The 20,014-nt window shown below is 45.2% G+C and overlaps 1 protein-coding gene across 2 annotated transcripts in view; it reads right to left on the reverse strand.

Annotated features, from left to right (window-relative positions):
- LOC8035533 (kin of IRRE-like protein 1) overlaps window positions 1-20,014 on the reverse strand; it is a 522,359-nt gene that overhangs the window by 58,208 nt on the left and 444,137 nt on the right. For both annotated transcript variants that reach the window (XM_029974488.4, XM_040504440.2), the window contains exons 4-6: window positions 12,045-12,302; window positions 4,864-4,966; window positions 603-787 (exon numbers count right to left, since the gene is read on the reverse strand). In XM_029974488.4, the coding sequence (XP_029830348.3) occupies window positions 603-787; window positions 4,864-4,966; window positions 12,045-12,302 (546 nt within the window). The remainder of the gene's footprint in view (window positions 1-602; window positions 788-4,863; window positions 4,967-12,044; window positions 12,303-20,014) is intronic.

Genomic DNA, 20,014 nt, shown 5'->3' on the forward strand with positions numbered 1-20,014 from the left:
TTTATTTCTGCTGCAAAACACAATAGCTTTGAAGACAAATAGAAGAGAGAGAGAGAGAGAAAGAAAGGGGAAAAATAGAAAGGATATGCTCACAAAAAAAAAAAAAAAGACTAGGCTGAATGCCCCCAATTCGTGTGCTTTCATGTGGGAGTCAACACTGAAAGAGGGAGCTGATGGAGGATTTTCGTTTTTCTGTGAAATTAAACAATGCTGTAATAGTCTTCGTAGAAAGTTGCTAAGATAGGCCAATCCTCTCTGGTAATTCGCATAGAAACTGCAGCCACTACTGCTGTTCTTATGCTGAGACATACTAATACTCCTGTGAGCTACACTGGTACAGGTAGAGTTCGAAAATCATACCGAAGGTAGGGGTAATACTTCGTGCTTCAGCCGGTTTTAATATGAACAGCGTACTAATACTTATACTAACTACCCTGGTATAGAAATAGCTCAAACAGCGTACCGAAGAAAGGAGTAATATATTTCCCGCCTTGGTTGGTTTTGATATGAGCGGCGTTGCACGGGCTCGATGTCACGTGATTACTGCCGCATTCAACGTGCAAAAGAAACGGCGGAGCATTTTAAGGCGGTGAGCTTCTCACCTCGGATATCGATGCGTATCTCCTGCGACTGCACCCTGTACGGCTGGTTCCTTATGGTGTTGGAGGCCTCGCAGCGGTACACGCCCTGGTGGCTGTACGACGCGTTCGCGATGACCAGCGTCGCGTTCCGGCCCCGAATGTTCCAGATGTTGGGGTCCCGTCCGCTCTGCTGTAGCCAACTGATCCTGCGATCGGGGGAAAAAAAAAGCATATTAAAAAAACAGAACGAAAGTCCACGCGATGTTTTATCTATGTTGTTTCCAGCAATAACAATGTAAAGAAGAATGATAAATGGAAAGGGACAAGCTGGCGGAGAGAGAAAGAGAGAGGGAGAGAGAAAGGGAAAGAGAGAGGAAAGTTGAGAAAGAGAAGGGAGCAGAAAGTGGTAGACACAACTCCGAACCGGACAAAAACAAAGGATGAGAAATAAAATAAATATGGGAGGATGTTCATTCGGACAGCGGGAATTACATTATCCCCGGAACTGTAAAAAGATTGAGCCGCCCTGTGCTAAGTCGCGGTTCGGCCACAGCAATAGCTGCGACACGTCTCGCGAAGTCGTGGGGCATCGATCGGCATCGCGTTCACACATCGTGGGGTGCGTGAATAAACGTGTTCGGAACAAAATAGATATCTGACCATTTTGTTCCGAACTATTTTGTTTCCGTTTTTATTCCGGCGCCCATGAACGCGCCCCTCCCCGAACGAGATCTTTGCATTGACAGTCCTACGGCAATATTCCGTTACCGGCTAATAGACCGACCTCACCAGCTAGTTTGAGTACGCCACCGCTGCCGACATGCGTCGTGGAAGCTGTAGTCTTTCTGCACGCGCGACAACCCTGCTGGAGGTTTGCGCGAGCAGACCACGAGGCAGCATGAGCTGTCGCGTGAACTGGCGTCTGCCTCCTACAAACTACACCTATGGCGGCGTCATGCATGCGTGGAACGCTTGGTGAGATCGGTCTATTCTCTCTATTTTTCCAGAGAGCACGTGCATTGAGCACTGGGTACTACAAAAACCCTAAGTATAGAAAAATTGGAAGCATGACACCCCGACTGGTGCCACGTGCGAGCAAGCACGTGCAGATTGCGCGGGTAAACATAACTTCGGCAAGCTTGCAAGTGAACGGGCTTGTCGTGACGAGCAGAGAGACATGGCGGCGGCCAAATGCCTTGCTTGCAGTCATATATAGAGCGGGGTTCTTAACGCTGTGGCGTAGCTCAGTAGTAACGTCTCTGCTTCACACGCGGGAGGAGGGCGATCTTTTTCGAAGATTTGCAACATCGCCGACGGATGTCCTAGATCGCCAACTACAACGGACGTCATTTCAAGTGGTGGAAAAAACCCGTAACAACTATCGCTGTAAAATAAAATATATATATATATTTTTTTTTTGCAAAAACGGAGACAGCCATTCGCGGTAAACAATAGACGGATTCCAGTGAACGGCAAAATACACAAAATGCAATAAGACAAAAATATAATGTTTGCCGTGACTGGCTGTCTTTCTGTTCAGTAGAAAAGTAAATTCACAAATGTTTTCTAGACTGCGGTATCGGGAAAGTGCCGCAAAAGAGGGCGTTGGAAGTTGGTGCAACTTGTTTTTGTGTGTAAGTTTGTTAGATGATCGCACGGTGAGGCTTGACGATCGACCAAACACAAGACAAAGTGAAGTTTTGCGACCCATCCGGGACCACTAAAACCGTGGTTCGACAGCCATGTCGTGCCTACGCGAATGTCACGATAAAAGAAAAATAGCGGAAAAAAACAAACAACATGCGCTTCACGGTAAAACCACGGCAGCACATCTCGAGCTCCCGTGTACAGGCGACAATATCCCAACATTTTGAGAGTGATCGCTGTTGCTTTCGTGAACTGCACGCGCGTTGTCCCTGTAGACTGAGCGACTACCTAATGACGCGCCGGTGCAACGATCAATCGCGCAGCCATTCCCCCCTCCTCTTTTCCCCTTTCCTTCCCCCATACCTCCACGGTGAGGAGAGCCGCGTAAATGAGAATTCCTGCGCTCTCGTAACAGCCAGGATCCCACCGGAGGCCAGTTTGTCGCTCTAGGGTGGCTCATGATTCGGGCATCGCACAAAGCGAAAACATCTCCCCTTTGTTCTTACGACAAAAATAGCGCCAATTTGCGTCCACGTTGTGTACTCTCAGTAGTCCTCAAGCGAATTCAGCAATGAGATGCACAGGGACTAGGAACACCGATTATTTTTGTATTTTACAGGGAAACTGCTCATGGCTAGGGTTCCGTGGATTTTTCTTGTGCGTGTCCAAACACTCCATGCTTGCACCCCACCCACGTGCCGCACGTACCAGCGTCTGCAGCAGTAACTGTTCTAAAGCAAATGCCTCAAACAAATGGCATCTTGCACGCGCGTTCGTCAACGCTTTATTTTGGTTATTTACTTCGAATCTTTTATAAGAGGAAAGCGGTGGAACCCCATTCCCTGCGTTCTCCTTGAAGCTTGGGTAATTTCGTGTGCGTGACCAAAAACGCGACGCTCGCACCGTCCTCTCTTTTTCGTTATTCCAAGCGCTTGCCTGCCTAGTTTCCTTTCCTTCCGCTCTCCCGCGGTGGCGGTCCCGTCGCGCGTGTCTACTTCCTGTCGGGCTGCGCTCCCGTCGCGCGTGTCTCCTCCGGCCCCTCGGGGTGGCGATAGTCGTCCACGCGTATGTATACATAAAAAAAGAAAGGCAAGTTGCCATTCTCCATTTTTAATTTCAATTCTCTCCTCTCGTTGTAATGGGGAGGCCGTGTATAGTCCGGACTCCCGAAGAGCAACGCGCCTACGAGGAGCAACGGCGGGAACCGCAACGAGAATGTCAGCGGCGGCGGCGGCGGGCGGCACGTGTGCATGCGTACCTTTCGTCACGATGACCACCGATCAAGACAGTAAATGTGTTCGTACCTTCGTTTAAAAATTTATGTCTCGTCTGTGCCGTGTGCTAAACAGCTTCGCTTGTCATCTACCTTGACAGAGCGGAATGGCTCCCAGTTTTTTGTTAAACATATCCTGTATGAGATAGGAGAGGAGAATTCCTTGAAGGGGTGTCCTGACACAGCATGACTCCTCCGCTAAGCGGATTGAAGCGGACGGAGTCGCGTTGGGTTAAGACATCAGTATACCCCTTAACGTGTACACATACTATTAAAAAATAACAGAGCACAGGTACCCTCCGCTCGCTCAGACAGTAGCTAAGCAAGTTACTCATTGCCGAGTCCCAGGACTGCATTATCTTTGTAATAACGTTTCAAGTCACGGCAGCTAAAATGGCAGATGTTCTGGAACAAAAAGCCGACAGGTCAACCATACAAAGCTTAGTGGATTTTTTTTTTTTTTGTCTCCGGGAGTGTGATTGGTGTATATTGGGAACGGTGGAATGGGGTTGATGCGCTTACAATTGAACGCGAACGTGCTATCTAGCTTCTTACAATAGCTTAGGTTACAGTTCATCTAGCGCTTCTTAATCATAAGACATCAATAGGGGATGTGTAGACAAAGGATGTATTGGACAGATTTTGTTTCTATACAAATGACCAAAATATTATGTCGAAACTCAGTAATTAAGTAATAAAAAATTAGCTAGTTTTTGCCCTTTCAGATAAACGACGTCTGTACTTCGTTACAGAACAAACCTCACAAAATATCAATAACCACGTTACTTGTAAGCCCTTATTGACCAGTTTTATTGAGACGTTCTTTTTGTCATTCTCTACGGCCTCCAGCGCAAGTTAAGCTTATTTTCCTTTTTCTTCTGATAAGCGCACCTCAGTATCGGGTCAACTGCAAGTGTTAGACCTACACGAGCGTCAGTGACGTTTTAACAATTATGTCGAATAATTAAATACATACGAAATAAAATAGCAGCTCTTAGAACGAGTTCATCCGTTCGTAAAGGCTGTATCTCTTGCACACTTTGCACGCTGAAGAATTTTCACTGCGCTGCTTCCTCGCGATCCACTTGGTAGAGCCAATTGCCGCAATCTACAAAGGCAGCTAGGCAAATGATGAGACTGAAGGTATCATAAGACATTTTTAACTTGCGCGCTGAGAGCAGTGACTTATCATAAGGTAAGCACGTGAAACATCATGCGCAGTACTACACCAGAAAGTTACCGCCACTGTCTCTTTCGCTGCGGAGTGACTCTAGGGTGCCCGGAACTCGGCCAGGCCCCAACGTTTTCGCTTTTGCTAGGGAGGTCAGCATTTTTTCCAGCCATAAACTGAGAACCACTCACTTTGGGACAGGATTTCCTTCAGCCACGCAGTTGAGAGCCATGACTTCGCCGACGTTGAAAGTGGCCGTTGACGGGGGCTCCACGCGAATGATCTTCGGCCGGACTGCGGGTGGGAGAAACAAGACCCAGGGGTAAGGATCCTGTACACTCCACGCGGCATGGCTGGCGCGAAAACGGGAATTTCTTTCCAACACGCAACGTCTGAATTCTACAGAGCGCCTACGCGGCGAAGAAGCCACTCCAAGCAAAGCGATCTTTGGGAATTAGAACTCTTCGATTGTGGTTTGTCACCTGTGTTTAGTCTCTTCATTTCTTTTTCATCTATAGAGTGTGCACAAAGTCGCCGCCGGCATCGATGTGTACAATCAGCACGGAATGAAACCCAAACGCCGGAGCGCGTGGCCATCGATACAGGCTGCTCCACCTGGAGGGCCCCTGAGAACTAATGAAAATGCACCTGGGTGCGAGTGTGCGGGTCCCACTAAGATGTTCTCAACCCTCGCGCGGGGCGTCTGGGACTTCCGCGTTTCGCCGGTGGCGCGCTGTAGGCGCCGTCACTCGGGGTGCTTGTCTGTCGCCGCACTGTCGCCCGGTCGACACCGGGTGGCCGCTTAACCTGACTATAGCTCTTTGCGATAGGCCCTGCTCAAACAGGGTGATGAATTTATTCCGCTCCGGAATTGATACGCCTGGCATATCGGTGGTTACCAAAGAGAGCGTCAGCAATCGATTCTTCGCTTTTTAAGATTCGACTGATAACCTCGCACAAAACCATGAACATAGCTCATAAAAACCGAGGCATCCGCGTCGGTCTGTTGCAGCATATTTTTTTTTCATAAAGAGTATGGTCGTGCGAATAAACAAATTTTATTTCGCGTTTATGACGTTTCACTGTTTCTCAGAAACCGCACATGGCACGTTGTTCACCAGAGCCCCAGCGTGGTTGCGGTAACACGTCATCAAGCACTGCGGGTCTTCTGTGCACGAAATACTTTGATTTCGCCCTTGCGATACACAAAGCGATAATGAATAACAGCGCTGAAGCGATATCGCTGGGAATCCGATACACAAAGCGAGTGACAGCGCTTTTTGTATCGGATGTGACGGCGCTTACAGCGCGCCACCGGCGAAGCGCGGAACTCCTAGACGCGCCGCGCGAGGGTCCAGGTCGTCTTAGTAGGACCCGCACCCTCGCGCCCCGGCGCATTTTCATTAGTTCTCAGGGGCCCTCCAGGTGGAGCAGCCTGTATCAACGGTCACGCGTTCCGGCGTTCGGGTTTCACTTCGTGCTGACTGTACATAAATCCGCCATACAATGGATGTAACGGTAGCGTTTTGAGTATAAAGCTATCCGGTAAGCAAGTAGAATAAAACCATTCTTTGGGGCAGGATCAATCAATCTGGAGCAAGATGATTAAGCGGAGCAAATACTGAGTAAGCAGCGATAAAAGTATTCGTATACGCCACTCTGTCCTGATTTCCGCACTATCATGACTACGTCCAAGCTGACACGCAAGGCAGCGTAACAATAATTTTGTATGGAAACCCACGAACACCCAGCACCGCAGTCTGAGGTTGGTGTTAAGCGACACTCAGCCTATTTAATGACATCCGCCGAACTTGACATGCTGATACATGCTGCCTCCTACGAGACTCGAAAGCCACACATTCTTGGGTAGTAATTCAATCACTGTGCTTGAATCACTGTAATTTAATTACTTTCTTCGTAATTTTTAATTCTAATTAATTACTTCCGGCTAAAATAAATTGTAATTTAATTAATTTTCAAGGGTGAGTAATTACGAATTTCAGGTACAATTACAATTACTTTTGCGAGACTGCGGAGCCGACGGAAGCTCTCTGAAAGCCTCAACGCTCGCACAAGCGGCCCAGCGCTCGCTGACACGCACGCACTAAAAAATAGCGTCGCGTTGTTAGTTTTTTTATCGCTTACACTGCGGGCTGAAAGACAATCCTTTTTGGAGCGCCGTGTAGCGCCGGCTGCGGTGTGGGCAGAACACAATAGCGTAAACATGTCAAAATATTGAAAGAAAAAATTGAGCTTCAGATATCAGCCGAGGTTGGAAATTTTAATTGTCTATGAAGTCATCTTTTTACAGCTTTTTATGCCCCTGTTGCAGCACTGTCGCATTTGTGTATTTTTGCATTATTTTCAAGTATCTTTCCTGTTGGTTTCGTTTCGAATTTGATTTGCATAAGCATTTTGGAGACTGACCTCGCACTTGTGGATATTGTCACCAATAATTCGAACCCCGATTCGGTTTCTATATATGTCTAAGCCATTATAATTTCAATTCAATAAAAAAATGTTCAATATCATCGGCCACTACTGCGGGACGAGTAGGAGGCTCTGAGATGTGGTACTAACTAAAGAGCTGGGGTTTCTGTCATGGATGAAACGTTGCATGTAGCCAGCCGCTCGAAGTCTATACAGGAGAGGGCGCTGCGGTCAAATGCGTATATAATCGTGTTAAAACTTGCATGCATTGGCTCAACGTTTATAGACGAGAGGGCGCTGCGGTTAAATGCTCAAATGCGTATATAACCACGTTCCATACCAGATATGCTCTTTCTGACATGGACCGTTGTCTTAAGCGGTGGAGATGCGTCCCCACGGCTTCTAGCGGATCCAAGCTGATCCGCTAGAAGAACCACTGGCTCGGCATTTCACCGACCATAAAGCAGGAATAATGAAGTCGAAACGCAACCCGGAACTCAGCACTACCTATGAGGAATGAAACAAATCAGCGCCATCGGCACTACCTGTGAACAATAAAATCAGTATCATCAGCACCACCAGAGCTTCGCCCCAATCAACATCAATCACCACGTGGAGATGCGGTATTTTTTTTTTTGCGCTATCCCATAATTTTTAGTTTTTATCAATCGTTTTTTTCCGTTTAATCGACTGATTAAAACACGCGTGCATCGTTGTGCACCATACGCTCAGGACCTTCTGAGAAAGTATGTGTTTTGACGACACAGTTTGCGTCTTATAAGAAAAAGTGAAACTGAAAAAAAACAAAAAAACAAACAAACATCGGTGATAAATTCTTTTTTTATTAGATGTGTCGCGCTGCGTCCTAAGCAGGTTCGCTAATCAGCCAGGCGCGGAGTACGGCAGACGAAAGGAGTCTTAGCGCTTCCTGCGTTCCCTGCATGTTATTTCCGTTGACTAACACAGACAGAAAACATGCGTGTCACCTCCTCCTAACCACTGAGCCCGGAACGCTCCTCCGACTGGTCTGTTGAGCGTCCTACGCTGCCCATACATAGAGAGTAGTCCTCAAGTGGCAACGGGTGACACCACAAAAGTGGTGATGTCCTGCTTTTTAATGTCACGATCCTATCGGTTGAGCGTAGAAGCATTAGAAGAAAAAAAGTGAAAGCCGTTCACAAATCCCTGTAACGCCGAATTGGAGCGCAGCTCTTGAGGAGGAGGAGTGAAGGGTACTGAGGGGAGGGTAGACCCCTCCCCCTTCTCCTCCTCCTCCCCTCATTCTTTAATATGTTCCGGGGGGGGGGGGTGTCACGTGACTTCGGGGAGGGGGTCACGTGACCTCGGGGAGGCGTGACTTGGGGGTGACCTCAAGGCCACGTGACCCCAAAGGTGACCCCCACGTGACCTTGGGGGTCACGTGACCTGGAGGGGTCACGTGACCTCGGGGGGTCACGTGACCTCAGAGGGGTCACGTGACCTCAGAGGGGTCACGTGACCTGGGGGTCACGTGGGGTCACGTGACCTTGAGATGACCTTGGAAGGGGTCACGTGACCTTGGGGAGGCGACCACGTGACCTCGGGGGTCACGTGACCTTGGGGAGGCGACCACGTGACCTCGGGGGTCACGTGACCTCAGAGGGGTCACGTGACTTGGGGGTCACGTGACCTTCAAAGGGTCACGTGGGGTCATCTTGGGGTCACGTGACCTTGAGATGACCTTGGAAGGGGTCACGTGACCTCGAGGGGTCACGTGACCTTCAGGGGGTCACGTGACCTTGAGATGACCTTGGGAGGGGTCACGTGACCTTGGGGGTCACGTGACCTTGGGATGACCTTGGTTACGCCGACGCCGACGCCGACGGCGACGCCGCTCAAGCCGGGAACGGGCCCCTAAGAGCTGCGCTCTAAAAAGTACGAGCGAACGCGAGTTTCGCTGTCGTCGCGGCGTCCAACTCTTGACTGCCGAAGCTTCCGTGAACTGTCAGGCTGAAGAGCGACCTGCACCAGGACAGGCGCCTGCCGCATTCACCACCGCTGCTTTGACACCCTCAGGGTCGCGGCCGGCCGAAGCATGACACTTTTACGACAAGATCAGGCGGCAATCGAGAAGGCACTTCCTTAGACGCGATAAACACATCAGTCTGAGACGCTTTCCAGCAGCAGCGCACGAATATAATCTATACTTCCATGCCAAAGGCCCTTGTTCTGATTTGAGACACGTCGAAAAATAAAATTTAATCGATATGGTTGAAGCGTAGGAGGGAGCAGCTCGGCGATTTAAATATCTCCATACGCTCCTACGCGTTCCCCGATCCATCACTGTTTAAAGTTCTCTCGGACATCCTTGCCAATGATGGAAGAGTTCGAACGTTCCAGGACTTGTTACGAAACTGTTTGCATAGAGTGTTTGATTCTCCTTGTTTTTTCTCCGCAGCAGCAGCCTTGGTAAGATAAGAGACGTTCTTCGGGTTTTTGAGGGGTCGATCTAGCGGACATCAGCCCAAAATTATGATCAGTGTGCTTTTGCATTGCCATAATAAATTATCGGATTTCACTCGAGTGTGGCTCTAAAACAAAAAGCGTGAGATGTAAAGCGTGCGAAGAGAGGGGGAAAGAAAATAGCGCCGTTAAGGATACACGCCCTTCGTCAGACTATGTGAAAGCTAAGAAAAACCAAGAAGCAGGACACGAAGGCTGTCGGAGAGTGACGCCAGAAGGTGAAGAAAAAAGCAGCACAAAACGAGAAGGGCACATCGGCAAACGAAAACAAGATGGGGACAGAAGGATGCGGTGAGGGTCAAAACTGCTACGTACGGAAAAGTTCGAGGCAGCGAAGGAAAATGAGAGAGGGGGCCCACTTCAGACGACAGTGGAAGTAGTAGCCGAAAGTGAGTATTTTGTCCAAGTCGTTAATGAGTTCAGTGCGGAGATGAAATATCAAGCGCATTTCTTCCTTCGTGCGAAAGCGAGAGCAGAGGAAGCCGCACTTAGTGACACGCACGCGCAAATTGAGTTGATTGTGCCCATTTTCGGAGAAGTGGTCGGAAGCGTGTGGAGAGGTTATGATCTAAACGGTTAGTGAGCTTTAGGGTTACGAGGCGGCGGTGCTCTTGGGAACGTCCATGGCGTTTGCGGTCAGCATCGCCAATATGAAAATTGTTAGACATGCGCCGCAGAACATTAAGTAAGCGATTTTAACAGATCTGCAGGTATGCCTGTCAGGAATGTTGTGCATGAAGTTAAGGGGAAAAGGAGCGACATGCTTGCCGATAGCCCTACTCCTCCACATCTGCAAAGCTGGTAACAGCGCTTACCCAATTTTCTGCACCGCATGCCCCGCCACTTCTTATATTGGTGAAACCGATCGCAAGCTGCATGGACGTTTCTGAATAACTGCCGCCTCGTAACCCTAAAGTTCACTAACAAACTAGATCCTAATCTTTCCAAGCCCGTTTACAACCACTTCTCGAAAACTGGACACAATTAACTCAATATGCGCGTCTCCGTCATTGAGTCTAGCTCTCCCTGCTCTCTCCCCCCCCAAAAGAGAAGAAAAAAAAAAAAAAAACAACGTTGATCTTTATAGTCTTTGCATTGAATTCCCTGACGGCTTAAACAATAGGCTCTACTAATGCTTCCGTTCTTTCCTGTGAAGCCGAACCACTCCAACATTTTCCTTATTCCACCGACTTCCTCGTTCCCTCACGGTATCTTTCTCTTTCCGTCCGTTGTCTCCACGTCTGGTTGCCATTTCGCTTTCGCGCCCTTTTCATTTTGTTTTTCTGTTTTTTGTTTTGTTTTCTGGTGTCATGTTCCAACAGCCATCGCGGTCTTTTCCTTGGTTTTCCTTTTTCCACTCCAGTCGACCCTCCTCCCACTTCCCTTCGTTCCGCCCGACCTTCCCCTTTCGAAGTAGTTTTTGACCATCACCGGACCGGTATACTTCTCTCTTTATCTGGTTTTCGTTAGCTGCTGTCCCTCCTCGTTTTGTTTTGTTATTCTTTTTTTTTTATCGTCGGCGTCATTTTTTGACAGCCCTCGCGTTCTTCTCTCTGTTTTCTCTCAGTTTTCCAATAGTCTGACAAAGGGCGTGTTGCGAAACGTCGCCCGTTTCCTTTCTCCTTCTTTTTTCCACGTTTTTTCTTTCATGCTTTTAGTTTTTGTGCCCAGCTTTACGTGCCGGCAGCACCCCACAAGTGCCTCTAGCGACTGGGAAAAACGACCAAGAAAACACCAACGTTATACGTCTAAACAACAGCAAACAAAGTGTTTAGTATATTTTTAAGAAAAGGAAGCTTGTTTCCGGCAGCACGAGCTATTTAGCTTCACGTATTCGCGGGCTTCACTGGCCTCTACTGTGTAATTGGGTACAAATAGGGAGACTTGCTTGTAACTTTCGAATCGGATAGGTCTTAGGTCTGAAACATTGTAGTATTATTTTAATCTCTGGGGCTCAGATCAATTCAGGCACCGACCGAGGACTCGGTCCTGCGTAGATTAACGTTTCAATAAGAGCAAAAAACAGCGGTTAGTGTTTAACTGGACTAGGCCTGGACTATATATACACCCCGTGCACTCTCTTTGCTGAAACATTGTGAAAACAGTTTTTGTCCGTTTTGAAACAATCCTCCGTCCTCCAACGTATAAGGAGGTGTCTTCACGGCCGACACAACGTTCATTTAAATTCACTCGATGGCCCATTTTTATTCTTCGTTGAATGTCGGACAGAATTGCAGATGAAAAGAGATTAAATGATTTGAACGATAAAACGGGATTCTCGTAGGCATCGAGTGACCCATAACAACACTAAACTCTGTCGTTTTGATTTTAGTATTATAATTTTTTTTCTTTGTTTTTAGATTTTGCAAAACGAAGACCAAGATTAGTTCCCTTCCCACCTCTATATGAAACGAATCGCATAATCACCATCAGCACTCACATTTGACGTTGACAGTGACCTGTATCTCGGGGCTGTCTCCGAAGTCGTTCTTGGCGGAGCAGCTGTAGACCCCGGAGTCCGTGCGCTGGATGCTGGAGAAGTGGATGCTGTGGCTGATGTCGTAGATGCTCGACTGACCAGACTTGCGCCAGACGATGTTGGCCGGCGGATTGGCGTCCGACACGCAGCTCAGCGTCAGCGACGCACCCTCTTCCACTTCCTCTCGGGGGTTGCCCTCGTACTTGATCTCTGGTGGATCTGCGGGCACGGGGTGACACTGTCAGCTGGACTATACCCGGACACCTCACAATGGTTAGTAAAATAAGAGTGCAACGAACCACAGGGTTAGCCAGACGACGAAAGAACATCGATTGTCGTTTCCGGGTGTTCGGTAGAAACACTTATCCTATTCCAAACAAAAAGTGATCGGCAACTCGGAGACGTCCGGCTGGATTATCAATATTCTCCGGAGTGCTGGTGTGACTCAACCTACACGACATGCACTCAACAAAAATTTATCCCCCAAAGAGTCTTAAATGTTTAATTTAATTAAAAAAAAAAAAGAACTCTTTGTATTTAGATCACCTAGCACGCCAAACAAGACTTTCTTCCGCTTTTGTTTTCTCCGCTGATAAGAGACCGTGAGCGTTAGACCTGCTTCTCGTGCGTCTTGGACACTTCCGTTTGCCGCTAACAACATACTCAGTGTCAGATGACGGCTGCAACTGGCCATCTTTAGTTAAGCACTAGCGGTGTATCCGTACGTCTTCGCAGTTTAATCCGAAGAGCGAACCTTCAACAAATTTTCTTCAAAACTCTGCGTCTTTTTTTTTTTTTTTTTTACAGTAAAGGACCTAGAAATAGGACATGCTACAGGGGACATCAGAAACGACTGGTTCCGATTCTAAACACAGGAAAGAATCAAGCGCTACTGGTTATTCTCTTATTTTTATTTGTTTTGTTGTACTGCACTATACATACCAACCCCTCTACCTAAATATCTTTCACCCCCCCCCCCCCCCGGCCCACGTACACCACTAGTGGCCCCCATTAAAATAACCGGCAAAAACTCGCCTTTTTTTTTTTTTTGTGCAGTGGAGACAGCAAAAACAAATGTACTATTGCTGTTTCCACTACATGTGAAATATATACGTAAAGGGACGCGAATCAGCATATATATGGTGTTTTCATCTCAACTCAGGCACGGTTTTGAAACCGAAATTTTATTTTGTATCTAAAAAGAAATGTGTTGGCAGCATTCTTGAAATGAAAGACAGCGTAAACGTCAAGCTTGACGGATTTTTGGTTTTCAAGTTATACCGATTGAAGCGGCCGGGGCGAAAACTGACGTTTCTGCAGCTTGTCGGAGATGGCATGTTTGACCACTCGCTATTTTGTCACTTGTGAAATGATTGCACCACGACTCTTTGGTGAAAATTTCAAAATAGTTTTCATTCGAAATTTAGAAAAAAATATTATACTTTGAAATATTTAAAAAATATATCGAACTTCTCTTTTTCGTCACTCTTGGCGGAGCAATAATCTACTCGTTACGTATTTTGAATATTTTAACCAAATTTATATAATAATAAAAAGTCTACATTTCGTCATTTGCATTCCTTAGAAATCCAATACTGTATGTAAAATAAAACATTTGCTACATGCATTTCAATTAACCAAAGTTTAAAAAAATCTCGCGAATTCGGGATAAATTTTTTCAAAAACACCATCTTCAATTTCTTTAATTTTTAGTAATAGTGGGGTATAATAGCGGTTTACTCAAAAATAAAAAAAAAGAAACTGTAGTATATTGTTTCTACGTCCGCAATAAATGTTTGAATCTAGTAAAACATGCGTTGCGAATGCGCCTTCGAATGGGTGCTGTTATGGCTAACATTGTGGCATGGACATGATTGATTACATAATATTAATACTCAATTTAACATGTAGCGTATAACTTAGGAGAATTGTGCATAATGCGGAGTAAAAATTGCAGGTAGTTGTAAGTTTGCCTGGGCTACACCTAAACTTTCTGCATAGTTCGTGGCGCATTTCCTTGGAAGTAGACACCACTTCCCCTTAGTCTTTTATTTCCGGGTCTGAGTTACATATGGTAAAAGTTAGACGGCCACCTAGTGGATCACGGTGTCAAAACTGCGCCCGTCTGTCCTCAGTGTATTCAGCGGGCTTCAAAGGGCTCTTTGGGAAACGGCAAACACGGGTTATCGCAAAACCGGTCCACAACATCTAAAAATGTCCAGAAATTTTTTTTGTGAAATATTTTTAGGAATTTGCTTGCTGTTAGTTGGCAGGTGAATCCTGTTCGAAGGGAAAATGTCTCTTTTGAAAAAGTAGGCATTGAACCTGAAGATGAGCTACAGTTGGCATTGTGGGAGCCTGGTGGAGAGTTCATAAAAACCTTTTGGACGCAACAGCTTTAATTAACGAGTTCCAAGAAGTGGACGACAAAATACATACCACACTCTTTCATCAGACGGGCTTATGGAAATTCCATATGCAGCAAAAAAGAAAATGTTCAGACACGTGCCGTGACGTTAGACTTCGGTTTTGCCGAAAAGTGGAGTGTTGTTATCTAATGTGCGTGCAAGGTTACGACTGAAAGAACAAGACTCTGACGATCTTTACTTGCGTAGCTACGACTACAATGGGAACGCTGAGGAAAAGCTGAGTTATGACACTTGCCACGACTCTGCACACGCGTTCTTTGCACTCTTATTGATCGAAGAACGACTTAAGGAGCTTCTGTACGTGTTTTCTAATGTTATTTATATTTCTGACGGAGCTCCAAGGCACGTCTGGTATCGGTTACAGTTATAAGAATTGGAGAACAAGATAAATGTCACCAAGTAGATCTACTCAGCGTCAGGGCACGAGAAAAGCGCTTGCGAAGGAGTAGGCGGTGTTCTCAGGCATCACGCTTCAATGCATAATTTGAAAACAACGAAGTTGAACTGTATAGCCAACGCGTGCACCTTTGTTGACAGACTGAGCCATACAATATTGGGATAGTGCTTGTTGAGAAACTCAACCATAAATTCAAGGGAATAGTGCCCAAGATGAGCTAACCCTTTTTCGGTTGTCGGAGAATGGCTGGGAGAAGCTTAGGGCGTCAAAAGGCATTCAGTCCTCTCACGTGTGGAGCGAAGGACAGAGAGGACAATACCGTGATAAGAGAGCGAGTTTATAAAAGTCCAGAGTAACAGGACAAATGCTAGGACCATAAAGTGGAAAGACAAGCATGTGTAAACAATGAATTCACTTCGCCACTCTAGGAGTGGGCTCTCGGCAGTGAGACGGATGCGTTAAGTCTTGGACAGTGAATTGCCTGAAATCTGACCTGTGCGAACGTTAACTCAAACTCGCAGTGAACTAGTATCTAAAAAAAGTGCTTCCATCTAATAATCTGGTCTCAATATTTTTTGGTTTTTTACTGTTTCCTTACTCACCCTCTGGTGTTAGAGAGAAGCGCGAGTCCCGTGCTGTGTACCGCTTGCGCTCTGTCCCATGTGTGGTCTATTAAAAACGCACTTGAGCATTAACTTAGATAGAACCCTGTAAACTTGAACGCAGACAGTAAAAAACGTTTTGTGATGATGGAATCACAGTTTGTGCTTCAAATACATTTCTACAAAGGTGTACAATTCTGTAATTCTTCCACGATCTATCAGGCTTTTCAATTAATTCACTTGTTAAAGATATTAAAGATATTCACCTGCTTTATTTCGTGCACGGCAATTTTAACACTATTTATTGAAAACTTAAAGCAAATAAGTCTGCCATGGTCTCTTCCAACCGGTGACTTCTTCGAAGACTGTGTATAAAGTTTGCTGAAAATATATACTTTTTTATTTTTCTTTCGAGCTTTTTGTGTTTATTGGGTGTGTACGAAACATCAGGTAACCATCTTTGATTTGTGTTTCATACACTGAAGAAGTAATATTACTCCAATTCTCTGGTAACGAGTCGAGCATAAGCTCTTAACATCGAGCTTGGTAACTAAATGTACTTACATGTAAATAAAATTCAATACCTTGATCGTCTCGACTGCAGTCTCCTGAGTGCAAACACTTACTTAATAATTGTAAGTTTCGGGGAACTTTCGTAAAGTGTGACTTACAAAAAAAATCTGTATCTCGTATTAAAGTTGTGTTCTACTGTCCGTGCTTCCTGCAGGGTTGTGTTAATTTTATCTTTTGATATGCCCTTTTATTTGTCGAGCACGTTACGTATTGATTTTTTTTTGGATATTGTAGTATTATAACAACCTCATACAAAAATGTTTTTATGCAACACGTAATATTCCAACCCTATATATAATTAAATTTGATGGTAAATATTATTATTAGGTTCCTAATCATTTCCATGCCACGACATTGACCATAATGGCACCCTGGCAAAGGCGTTTTCATAACGTACGGGCCTTTAATGAGATTCAAGCCTTATTGCAGAAATACAAACAATATACTACACTTTCTAATGATATTTTATAATAAACCACTTCCATACCTTACTACTACTAAAAAGTGAAGAAATGTTTTTTTTTTTAATTTATTGCGAATTCACAAGATTTTTGAAACATTAGTTTATTCAAATGTATGTAGCAAATGTTTGCTTTTATAAACAATATTGAATACACAATAAATGAAAAGAAATACGTTTAGGCTTTCTTATGATATCAAGTTAATTAAAAAATCTGAAATAGTTCCCCCGTAAAAAATTGCCAAATTTTGCCAAAAATGATTACAGGAAAACAGTTCGGGAATAAAAAGAAACATTCTTAAGTAGAAACTTCTTTCTTCATTTCAGTATTACAATAAAAATTATTTGAAATTGTTACCAAATACTCCCAGTGAAATAATTTGATATGTGATAAAATAGTGAGTGGTCAATCATGCCATATCTGACAGGCTGAAGAAACATCCGTTTTCGCCTCGGCCAATCCGGCCAGTAACTTGAAAACAAAAACAAAAAATATGCTAAGCTTTCTGTTTACATTGGCTTTCATTTCAAAAATTCTGCGAAAACATATATTTTAAATTAAAAATTCTACCCTAAGACCACGTATGAGGTAAGATTCAAACACCCATATAGTATTTTAATCTTGGTATACGTTCGCAATCGGTGGAAGAGTGGAATAGTCGTTTAAATTGGTTATCTAAACTGCGGTTCGGTAGAACAAGATAAAAATAATACAAATTTCAACAAAAAACGAATAAAAAAGTTTTTAATACCGTATCACGAAGCAGGGGGGCGTCTTCTACGTATTTAATAAACAAAACAGAAAAACGCTGCACCGATCTTTTCACTCAAATATCGGGTATATCGAAGCAAAGCACGAAGTTAGACTCAGCTTCCCCCGCCCTCCCTCTCTCCGAACTACTCAAAAATATCCCGCGGCTAGCGAATTTCACGTACTCGTCCGAGAACATATCATACGCATCGCTTTCCTATAAAGCTGCAAGCGAGTACACGTCGTCAAAATATTGGAAATGAATAGAAGCCGCGCAGCAGTAACCCGATAGAGAGCACGTGTGCATTAAATACGAAGCATCTGCATTGCTTTAGAAGCGCGTTTTTTTTCTTTCCAGTCGGCACGGGTGCATTAGGCAGAAAAGCGTTTCAAGTGGGCGACGGATGCGAACCATACACCACGGGCATATTTCGGTCTGACGGCGCTTTTGTGAAGCGTATCTATTCGCATCCGCTATGACGGTCCCGACATACGAGGAGCACTTTGGGACTGCACTTCTTTTCAATCTGCAATAGACTGTTACTTGGACCTAACACGAGCCACCCAAACCAACCAGGCGCCGAGAAGATTCCACGCGACCTTCCGATTGGACGACAGCGACGCGCTGAGCACCAAATACTCACAGCTCATTGCCTGACTTGGATGGGTCATAACGTCCGCCTCGGTCTATTCAACGGTAAAACGTGGTTATATAGCTCCCATACACTGCTACGGCGTGTATTCTGAGCCTCTAATGGGCCATAACGCATTCCCAGATATAAACTGCTTTAGGGCGTTGTTATAAAAAAAATAAAAAAAGGAAAACGCTGTAGACTGACTACCTAACTTCCGTGTTGAAAATGCCGTGTTCAACAAATATAGGGAAAATGACAGACGACATACTGGGCGTCTTCCTCTCGTTATTCGTGAACAAAAGACCCGCCAGCACTTTTTGTAGTGATTGAAATCCCCTGATTAGGAAGCCGATAACACAGACGAGTTGATTTGAGATAAAATGATTAAAATATAAGACGGGTTTTAGTTAGTAAAATCGCCACAGTCGATCGTGTAATTGGTGAGCGTGAGTATAGCGATACACGTGGAGTTACCGAGTAAGATTAATATCTACCAAATTAGCGCACAACTTAGCGACACGAAATCCTTATCGACCTGTCAGATTGACCGCGAGGATAACAGATAGGTCAAGCTGGAGACGAGTAAAAAATCGTACGTTACCTCGCAAATAAAAAGTAACCCTACTGAACTGGCTGAGTAAATGCATTTAAAACGAATCAAGAATATTAGGTTGTAATAACGCACTAAAACGCCAATTTGGACAAGTTGGTTCATGATCACCTAAAAGCGCTTAAAAGAAACACACACACACACACACACACACACACACACACACACACACAAGGACGAACGAAGGCGCCCTGTATTATCCATCTACATTCGTCCTTGTTTGTGTTTTTTCTTGGCTTTTTTGGGTTATAGAAATGCCTTGATACAAAAAGCAATTAGAGAAATTGCATTTTGTAATGAAGCAACGCTCGGATAATTCGGGAGAGGATATGCGCTCTCGAAACGGGGATCATCACTCATAGTATTTTCGTGTACTTTCTAGCATCGGCTAGTGTGTCCCTTCCCGAAGAAGCCTACAAAGAAACAACAACGACAAAAAAAGAATTATTTATTCTTTCTGCGGGTAAATGTTGATTAAAGAAAACAGCGTGGGGCCCTAAAGTATTCAAGAGGATCTAACATTGTACGCAGTAAAGCGCCCGAAAAAAGGACCGATCGTTCGTGTTTCGGAGATAACAAACGGCATAACGAAGGCGCCTCGGCGAGAGTCACCGCATTAATTAGGACGAGTCGGTATCGAGTTCGCTTCAACTCCTCGAGTCTTCCTCCGGCACAAAGAGGGAGGCCAGAGAACACGAGCCGTCTTTATCGGGCTGGGGAGCACCCATTGTGGAACGCATAAATTACGTCCTTGACGCGAAATAAATGGCTGGCGGCTTAGCGCCGTCGACAGTTCTCTCTCTTTCTCTCTCTCCTCCGCGTGTAAGGTGATCCGGCGCTGGAAATCGAAACTAAGGGGAAAACACTAAGAGAGCTGGCCGGTATAGAAACCCGACGCATGCAGCGCCCGCCGCGACCCGATAGGAAGTTCAATGCGAGACATTATACTGTCCGTTGCCAGCGCGTTACGCTGCGGTGTTATCGTTACATTAGCCCGGGAGAGTGTATGCTCGACCCCATTTCCTTATCGCCGCCATTCTTTTTTTTTTTTCTTCACAGTCTGAATGGACAGTTAATGGGACTTTTCTTTTTTTTCGTCGCACGACACTCGTCTATGTTTGGCGACGGTAGCATCAGCTATGTTTGCTATTGCAGCTAATAACTTGCTCGTTAACTCTCAGTAACGTGGAGCAAAACGCCGGTTATGTTTGCATTAGTAATGGTCTGTGGAACCCGTTGTATTCTTGTTGGTTACATGGTCTGGTCATGTCATCATAACCCAGGCTTCGGCTATTCGTGAGCCGATAAAATAAATAAATAAATTAATTCATACCAGCTTTATTGGAGTGTTTCTTCCTTTTTTGTTCAGCGAGTTCGCATGGACGTATTTTTTTTTACTCTAACAGATTAAAGAGCTCTTTTTTAAAACAAGTTTTAATGGTTGGAGACAGTTGCGATAAACAACAGTTTTCTA

Source organism: Ixodes scapularis, unplaced genomic scaffold, assembly GCF_016920785.2.
Source record: "Ixodes scapularis isolate PalLabHiFi unplaced genomic scaffold, ASM1692078v2 PGA_scaffold0__279_contigs__length_252992795, whole genome shotgun sequence".
In the NCBI taxonomy this organism is placed as follows: Eukaryota; Metazoa; Arthropoda; class Arachnida; order Ixodida; family Ixodidae; genus Ixodes; species Ixodes scapularis.